The sequence below is a fragment of the Heterocephalus glaber genome, unplaced genomic scaffold, assembly GCF_053883595.1.
Source record: "Heterocephalus glaber isolate CG9 unplaced genomic scaffold, H.glaber_assembly_v1.0 deba00001497, whole genome shotgun sequence".
Lineage (NCBI taxonomy): Eukaryota > Metazoa > Chordata > Mammalia > Rodentia > Bathyergidae > Heterocephalus > Heterocephalus glaber.
The window spans coordinates 2814881-2824664 of NW_028258320.1; the positions used below are offsets into that span (position 1 = coordinate 2814881).

Sequence of the window (9784 nt, forward strand, 5' to 3'; positions counted from 1 at the left end):
AACAGCCTTTTTATAGTGAGGATCCTATGTGGTACGGTGGTCCTCAATTGTTTCTCTTGCTGGGTTTCAGGACTGAAAATTTTAAATGGAAAATTTCAATAATAAACAATTCGTATATTTTAAATAACTGTTTGTTTTTGTTCTTCCTGTGCCTAATTGATAAATTTAAACTTTATCATGGATATGTATGTACAGGATTTAGATTATCTATGGTTTCAGGAATGTGGGTTGGGGGAGCCAATGCACAGAATTCAGAGTTGAACGCGGTTTCTTCTTCCAATGACTCCTCCCTCAGTACACACACACACACACACCCTCATGCCTTTATAAACATCCAGATTATGTTCCACACCTTATAATGTGGTTCTTTATGTGCTCACCTCATCTTCTCACTCAGCTTTTTGAGAATGAGATCTCTCTCCTCGGAGCCCAATACTCCAATATGAAATAGAAGTACGCATCATGGAATCCAAAGCACTTAGCCTGAATTTTACTTTCTTTGGTTTAGAAACCAATTTTTCCCTGCCAGCCATGGCAGATCCTGGTCATCCCCATCCCCAACCCTCTCAAAGCTCAGATGTGGACAGCCAACCGCAACGCTGCCTGTGAGGTCTAGGGAGAGGCTAGTGTTTTATTTTAAAATGTTTACGATAAACCCCTTTTGGTAGCTCTCTATGGCTTTCCCAGGACCTCTGATGAGCCCTTGCCTCTGTGACTGGCCCAGGGAAAAGAATGTCTGAAAAAGCAGCACAAATGCTTCCCGTAAACACACCAGTGGTTTCTCCACATGACATAAACTACCAAGTGAGAGAGGTGAGGGGACCCAGGCCGTGTAGCAGCCGCTCTAAGCTGCCCCTTGGTGGCAGGACGCTGTGACAGGGCAACCCAACCGCTGCCCAGCTGGCTCTGTTGCTCAGCCTGCGAGGGGCGTTTGTGCACCCCCAGGTGCATCCAACCCACAGGGCCTACCAATATTTGCTGTCGGCAGCAGTGGGAACCCAAAATGCATGACTCAAATTTTACTTTCTTCTGTCCAACTGAGGATCACTGGTTCTTCCAATCGTGTAACTTTCTAACCTTTGGTTTGTATCACGGAGTTTTTGAGCCAAATCTTACTGCACAGATGGATCAAACTGCAAATATGGAAGACTTCCTATGTTCAAAGTATAAGTCTGAGAGGATAAAATACATATGCCTAAATCATCACTGGTAAAACTCCAAAGCTTTTTAAATAAAGGTTATTTGCCTCTGGCCAGCCTGGAACCTCAGAATGGATCAGAGCTGGCTTGAAGGTGATTGTACGGCAGAGGTACAGTTTGTTTGTTTGTTTTTTGGTACCAGGGATCGAACTTGGGTCCTTGCGCTTGCGAGGCAGGCGGCAGAACCACTGAGCTAAATCCCCGGCCCATGAGGTACAGTTTGGATGACATAGCCAGAAGGAGAACTGAGGAATGGGCTCCCAGTCTGCAGAGTGGCCACACAGCACTTCAGGGTTCCCAGCTCACTGAGACTGGGGTAAGAAGCAATGACCCAGTAAGGCAGGGTCAAAAGTTCCTTCAGAAAATGAAGAATTTCTTGAGAAGTATATGAATTTTGTACCAGCACTCTTTCTCTTTAGCGGTCCTTAAAAACCATCTCTACTCGGGAACAAATGTGGCCCTGCCCAAGATGGGGAGTGGCACGGACACACTTAATGTCATTTTGGGTCCCTTGTACAAGCTTAACAGTCCCCCTGAAGAGACAAGATGAGATACTGGGAGCAAAAGCAAAACCACTTTACTGGTTGGACAGATGGACCTCACTTGTGCCTGCAGCTATCAGAGGGACTACACACCCTTCTTTCCAGGATGGCAGGAGCATCCTGTAGTGCAGGCCTCACTTGAGGCTAATGGTCAGGCCCTGAGTGGAAATTCTGAGCTCATCAGGCCTAAATTTGGGAAATCAAGGTCACACCTAAAGCTTAATGGTCTGCTAAGAACAGCAAATACACACTGTCCTTTCTTCTCCTTCTGCCAGGCATGTAATTGGTTCTCATGCTACTTTTCCTAGAAGGCAATGTCATCATTACACGCACCCTTTGGGAGGAAGGAAACAGAGGTGACAAATCTTTCACCTAGATGGCCCCACCTAATTATAGACAGTCACACCTTCAAAGTGTGCTCCCGAGGTCCTTCATAAGCTGAGTCTCTCCTATGCGCAGGAGAAATCTCTTTCTTACTGTGATCACTACATGATCAAACTTCCCTAATGCAGAATTACAGGCATTTTGTTTCAGAGGAAAGCGTGAAGCACGCATTGTTAAAATATAAATTAATTCTCTCCCACAACAATGCTTATTGACCTGGCCACTGCAGTAAAACTTTGATTACAGAGATTTCTCTCTGTATTAAGCTTTTAAGAAAGAGGTCAGGGGAAAATATCAAGGGAATTAAGAAAGTCTTAGGAAAGTAAATGAGAAAAAATCTCATATTAAATGGAATCAAAACATTCATGTTTCATAGGGATCTATCTGTTACCCACAGTTTACACACCTAGTTGAGACAGAAGTCTCAGGAGAAAAGACTTCGCTGTGAGCTAGGAAGGACCTTCTGCTCACCTTGGTGATCCCAGGGGGACAGCCAGACTCCCAGCTGGCACAGGGCTGGAAGGGGGAGCAACTGCAACCAGAAGAACATTCAGCGAGGCTGAAAGAGCTGTGCGGGTCAGCCTGAACTACAACTCGTCTCTACTCTTGTTGTCACTTGCTTTATTTTGTTCCCCACCCCACTTCCAGATAGACCATAAGCCCAGACAGCTGGCGCTAGGTCTGCTTTTTACCATTATCATGTCCCAAGTGCTTAGTGAGATGTTGGCATTCAAAAAAATAAGAGATACAGTGGTGCCTCAGTTTACAAGCTTAATTCTTTTCATGGTTCTGGTCGCAAACTAAACTGGACGAGAACCAAATCAAATGTCCCCATAAGGTCAACAGGGAACCTAACAACTGAATTTGATCTGGTTCTTGTCCAATTTGGTTTGTGACCAGAATCGTGGAAAGAATTAAGTTTGTGCACCAAGGTACTACTGTACATTTAAGTTTAGCTAAGAATTTGCTTTAATAAGTAAATCTGGCAAAAAGAGCAAAAGAACTAATAGATCTCTATTACTTACTAATGTCTTCTGAATATTAAAATTACTTTCATAGTATAAGAAGAGCTGAACTCTGAAACTGCAAATTTACTGAAGTTTTAATTACGCAGCGATGTCTTTAAAATCTAAAGTTTAGACCTAAGTTTTGTTTAAAACTAGAGTCCTTTTACTCTTCAGTATGATCCATAGAAAAAGTATTTGATGGCTTTGTTGCCTGATTTCAATAAACTCAAACTTGAACTGGAAGAGGAAAGAACGAGAAATCATCCCCGAGTCACTGTAATTCTCACCAGAGCCATAAGGCACTGCTGCCTTTAAAGCCCTTAGAAAATAAGGAATAACCCAAGCAGCCAGCACATCTGAAGTTCTTCTCCAGTGTTCCCCTCTGTTCATCTCCAGGAATTTTTCTAGCTTAATTTATCACAGATTAATAATTAATAACCATTAATATCGCAGCAAATCTCTATTACTGACTTTGTAAAATCCTTCCCCACATGTGTCACTTTGTCTCTTCTTCCTTTACCAAGCAGGGATAGAATAAAAGGAGAATGAAAGATGATGGGTAACGAATGGGGACCTGCGTCCGAAAAAAAAGATCTCTTATGAACATTTTATGGTTCAGTATCATTAATGCCTGAAAAAGCAAGAATTACAACAGGAAGCAAAATGAAACCCCCCAAAACTTGGAACTTAAACTTTTCAGGGAAAAAAATGCTACAAGTATTAAAAGACCTAAAGAGAATAAGTAGATTTAAAATACAGCCCTGAAAAAAATAAAATAATAAAATAAAATAAAATACAGCCCTGATAATGTACCTGATCATTCCTTCCTAGGGCTCCCCACCCAGCGCTTTCCAATGATGAGACAAGGAGGCTTCCCTCCTTTCTTGAGTACATAACGTTTACAAACTGTCAGCCCCACAGTGAGCATCTTTTAGAGAAATTCACCCAAGCCAAAGAGAAGGTCAAAGATAAAACTGCAGCAGTGGGTCTGGGACCGGAGAACTGTGTGGTCGCAGAGTCAATGTGCACAGTCCTAAGTCCCTGCACCCGAAATCACGTCATGCTCCGGGGCCAGGAAGATGAGTCTGGGCTTGGCCCCGAGGCAGCCGAGCTGGGTCTCAGGTCCCCTCTGGGGGTCGGATCTGTAACTCGCGCTCCAGCTGCTCTGCGGTCAGGGTGCCCTGGATGGCCTCGCAGCCCGGGTTGAACACAGAGTAGGCACTCTTCTCTCCCTCCTTCTTCTCCCCAGGGCCTCGTGTCCCTACGTACATCCAGTAGAACAATGACAGGACGAAATAAGCCAGGCCAAATTCCAGTTCCACGAACAGTCCCAGGAGGACCAGCCAGAGGAGAACCTTCAAAAAGGTGATGTTGGTCAGGAAAGATCGGTCTCCATGTGAAGGGAGAGGAGGCGGAGGACTGGTGACATTCCGTGGGGGCTGTGCTGTGCTGCCCCAGGGCTGAGTGGCTACCTAGGATACACAAGCAAGGAAAGTAACAGTGAACGGGTAATGCTGCTGAGGGATCAAAACTAATCTAGAAAGGCAGGTCTTATTGCTCCAGGAAGGCTGCGGCTCATTGATTTCTATTTTCTTGCTCTACTCTAAAACAATCATCACCAGAAAGCTTCTGTGCCTGCTCCAACTGAATCAAAAATGATCAGCACTTAGTGAGATGTGACCCAATAAAAACCTTACAGTGCTCAGATGGGTTCCCATTTGTGGGAGTCGTTTCTTCAGATTAGTCTGCTGCTAACAAAAGCTAATTTGTGCCCCAAACAGAAACTGCCCAGTAATGGAGAGTGCAACAGCCCTGATGTTTGCCTCCCATACAGTTGGAGTCAATGGATGTGTGCTGATTTGATTAGATGAGCTAAAACAGGGTGAGTGACATGATTCTAAAACAGAGACGATGCCCAAAACAGGAAACAAAAATCACTTTCATGTATTAGAAAAATCACTGCGACAGGCACAACCAGGCCCTCTTACCATCCTAGCATCCCAACCAGGTCCTTAGTGCTCACCCCAAAGCCTGGGCAGTGTCTCCTATCTTAGACTCCCCAGCTTCCAACTCTTTCTCCCCAAGCCAGCTGAAGTACAACTACTAAAAGAATTTTCTAAACCACTCACTGACCTCCTGCCCACAAACCTTCAATAAAGACGTTAAAAATCTAAACTCCTAGGGTTGGAAGCCAAGGCAGTCCATTCATTCAATAAACAGAAATGCCACGCCTATGTGCTGGATGCTGATAGGAGACAGGTGTGTGCTATCTTTAGAAAGCTTCACCTCCAGTCCACAATTTTCCAGACTGTCTTGGGCATGATCTACACTAAGAAATACACTTTACATTATGACCTATCATACATGTGTGAAACAGAAACAAAGCTTCATGAGCAGCTCTCTGCTGTTTCCTAAACAATTTTAAAGGAAGACATGATTTTCTACATTGATTTCACCATCCACTAATGGGCCACCACTTGCAGTTTGAAAAACAACAGCCTAAAAAGATGTTCTGAAACACACAATCCATAATCTATTGCTCCATAAATGATCTCTCTACCCCAACCTGCTCGATCTTCCTACCCAGACACTCTGTGGCCTGGAATCGCCTGACTCCTTTCCCCCCGCTAACTCCTTGCCTTCCTCCAGGCTGGTGAGGTTGGTGAACTGGGTCTGCCCTGACCTCCTCGGCCCTTGCAGAGGGGCAGAGGGCACCACCAGACTCTGGCATTGGGCACCACTATTTAGCACTGAAGTGTCCCTCTTTTGATTTAGGTCATACGTGTCCCTGGAGTGCATATACATGGAGGCAAGGGCTGTCATGTCTTTTGGTGTCATGGGCCTAAACACAGTGCCGCATTTAGGCTCTCAACACCAGGGAACTTTCAGTTCAGTTTTTCAATGAGCCTCTATTCTTCTTCACAGGAGCATTGAAAGGGGGACCACACATACTGACCTCCAAAAAAAGTATTAGTCATCTGATTTATGGTGCAAGAAATTCTATTTTGTTGGAACTTTCCTTTTTAGCATCAACATTGTAATTACCTTTTTGATTAGACTGGAAAGTCTGAAGAGGCCCTGGACATATCAACAACATCCCTCATGCCATGACATTTATTAAAGAAGAAATGTCCCTTGCAGGCTTGGCCAGTCCTTGATCAGGAGGAGAAACGACCAGGCTGGGCAGGTCTGGCTTGTCTGGGGACAGGACACCTACAGGTGACTGCGACATCCTGGGCAAAGGGCATGAGAGGATGGTGGGGGTGGAAAGCAGCGGCCACACCACATGGGGCCGGGTGGGCCGCAGGAGAGATTCTGGAGATGCGAAACCCATTCACATTTGTGACCACTCTGTCTGCCATGTGGAGAATGCACTGTAAGAGAAACTGCCAGGTGCTAATGCAAGAGGACCACGAAGAGAGGACCAGACGTCGATCAGGGTGGCAACAGATGTCAAAGAGAAATGATGGGTGGATATTTACGGAATACATTTGGAATGCATGCAAACCAAAATTCCCAAGATGCTGAATTTACTATTCAGGGAGTATGAAAAGAATAATGCTCAAATGCCACCACTGACTGGGTGCTTCCAAAATGCTTGTAATCCTGGAGGCAAACATTATTATTCTCAATGTGCTGTTGTGGAAACCCTGAGAGACTATGCAGTTTCCCACCCCACGCTGACATGCAAGTTCGACGAGAGCAGGATTTTATGTCTTAACTGCACAGTCTCCCAGGATTTAGGATGGAGGCTGAACACTGTGGGCTTGTGACAAGATTTTGTTAAATGAATGAATTACAGTGAGGGAAAGGGAGAAATTAGATGTGTGGCATCTGGCCAGAGGAGGCAGGAGGTTTCTGTAGGATTAGAAAGTTATAAGCATATTTGTCACAATGTGGCAAACAGTCATCACAGAATGAAGCTTTGCATTTTGCTTTTCCTCAAGCAAAATTTGCAGGGAGGAAGAGGAGGAAGAAGAATGTGAATACTTCCTCATCAACAATTACCTCAGAGAAGCAATTATAAACAGATGACTACAAAAATCTCTGACAGACCATAGCATGCCATCAGTTATCAGATTGTAACTTTGAGAGAAACAAAATTTTAATAAGAATTTCTACACCGGAGCACATCCAGGAATGGTTAACAGTCAATGAAAAGGAGCCTAAGGCAAGTCGCTCATGAAGAGCAGGGTAATCAATAAGAACCAGCCTGAGGTTCATCACTTCTTCTCATCCTTCTGCCAGGCCACCATCAGCTTTTGGGTTTTTAACAACGGGAGCTTTGTCTGCGTTCAGTGTCTCTGGGTTCAACTCAATGATCTCTTGGAAATAAGACAGACAAAAGCTCACTGTGTGCCTTAGACATTGTTTTTGTAACTGCAGGGGGGAAAAAAGAGAAGGGGAAATGGAGTCTAAATCTTGAGCTACTGTGCTCAGTGAACTGTACGCAGTAATAGTTACCCAAAGACAACTGAGAAAAACTGCACTAAGGGAAATGGAACGTAGAACCCCGTCGCACCCCTCTTTAATCCTGCAAGTAAAAGTGGTAACCCTGGATACTGTGCAGAACATGGATTCAGAGTATTGTTCAGAACCCTGAGTGGTAAGTTTCTGATTTTTAAAAAATCCTTAAACAGATGTTATGCAATAGGTGAATGTACAGAAAATAATTTTAAGGTGAGCGAGGGATATTGCTCCCATACATTTTGATAGCTAAAAGGAAATTTTGGGCTCTTAGAGCACTAAACTTCTCTAATCCAAGTGATACCCAAGCATATGCCCTACTAGTAGTTACAGCTCCAAACCTTCTGCTGGGTTTGTATTAAAAACCTCATTTCTGGGGCTGGGAATTCAGCTCAGTGGTTTCGCTGCCTGCTGCACAAGCACAAGGACCTGAGTTCAATCCCCGGTACCAAAACCCCCCCCAAAAACCCTCATTTATAAAGCTGTCTGGGACATTGGCCCATGTGTCCCAGGTACCCCTAGCCTAATATCTTAATTACCCCCACTTTGGATCACTATTCAATTGGACCTTTCACCCTCCATTGGCATGGGGCTGTGGCTCAGCTTGGTCCCAGAGGTGTCCCGGAGCCACAGAATATGAAAGAGAAGAGGGAAAACCTAAATAAACCCTTCAGCCTCACTTGCTTTTAGTTGACTTTAAAATGATTAATTTTGGGGCCAGGAATTCAGCTCAGTGGTTTCGCCACCTGCTGCGCAAGCGCAAGGACCAGAATTCAATCCCCGGTACCAAAAAAAAAAAAAAAAGATTAATTTTGGAGGCCACACAGCTGAACAATATATCGGTCTCATGACACCTCTAAATGAAGCCATCTAACGGATTCAAATTGCTACCCTTCTTCCTCTCCGTTCTCCTGAAAGATGCCTTCTGTGTCTTCAGGATTAAGTGCAAAGATAGCTTTCCCGGGAAAAGGTACTAAAACACGGGAGTGACAAGACTTCCCAACCATCAGTTTTTCTCTAATTTTAAAGAGCCCAGGGCATCTGACGTCTTCAGATTAACTTCAAAGTGTGGGCCAAGGATGTGCTAATCTTGCTCTTTAATTAAAAGTAAAATAATAGTCAACTTGCAGGGAAATAATGTGTTTACCTAAAGAACTACAAGGACGGAGCTAGGAGAAGAAAGGCAATTGTTGTCTCAAGGACGGTCTGGCAGAAGAAAAAAAGAAAACCTCAGCCCTGCTGCTCTCCTCCCTCTCTTAAAAGCCCTTTGGTCCCTGGGTTTCCTAAGATCTTTGTTGGCGATAGCCTCCCCCGTTTTCCAGTGTGGCATCTTTCCAAATAAATCTTTTTTTCTTGCCCTGATAACTTGTCCTCCAGTTCGAGAGACGAGTAAAGGATGCCAGGTTCGGTTATAACGGGGGATGACAGCGAGACCTCAATTTCCTATGTACAATTCAAAGGCAGTGGGGTGCATTCTGCCTGGAGTCAGGACTGAGTGGGACTCGAGCGGGAGGGAAAAAACAGAGCCACGTGTCATTGGCAGACACCGGTCTCAGGAAACGCGAGGGCCATGGCCCGCCTCCTGGTCGCGGCGGCCACGCCCACGCGGAGGGCGTGGCCTCCGCGGTGTCCCCGAGGCCTCTCCTCTCACCTGAGCGCGGCTGGGCGGGGCCCGGGCACTCGCGGGCCTCGGTTTCCGTACAAGTATCTGGAGCCTTCTTAGCCAGCCTGAGGCTGCCTCTGGAGCTGTAACTGCTTCTGCCTTCTCTCCCGAGGTTTGTAAGGTCTGGCTAGAAGTGCTGGGTTGGGCCGCCTTCCCGCCCCGTTTGCGGGCCGCCCGGAACTCGGCCAGTCGCTGTTCCATAGCGCGCCCCTAGGGCGCGCGCCCGCCACCGGCCTTCCCCGCTTCCGCGTGCCCGCCACCCGCCTTCCCCGCTTCCGTGCGGCCGGGCGCCGGGCTGTGGTGCGCCTGCGTAGGGCGCTCTGTTGCGCGTGCGCACTAGTGGGGCCGTGCCCGCTTCCGCGCGGCGGTGACCTCCCGGGCAGTCAGTACCCGCAGCCTTCCAAACGCACTTGGACACCGTGGATAAAGCGAGAAGAGGCGAAGTGGGAGGTGTCCACGTTCCTGGCTCTCGCCTCCGGCTCCTCGGAGGGGATCCCTGCCTTGCTCCTTCCCCGTTAGGAC

At 46.2% G+C, this 9784-nt stretch overlaps 1 protein-coding gene across 1 annotated transcript; it reads right to left on the reverse strand.

Annotated features, from left to right (window-relative positions):
* Window positions 1-3725: 3725 nt before the first annotated feature.
* Window positions 3726-9561, reverse strand: Saysd1 (SAYSVFN motif domain containing 1). The gene is made up of 2 exons (XM_004846645.4): window positions 9251-9561; window positions 3726-4604 (listed from the first exon to the last, which is right to left on the reverse strand). The coding sequence occupies exons 1-2, from the start codon at window positions 9461-9463 to the stop codon at window positions 4251-4253; spliced, it is 567 nt and encodes a 188-aa protein (XP_004846702.1). The 5' UTR covers window positions 9464-9561; the 3' UTR covers window positions 3726-4250.
* Window positions 9562-9784: the final 223 nt, after the last annotated feature.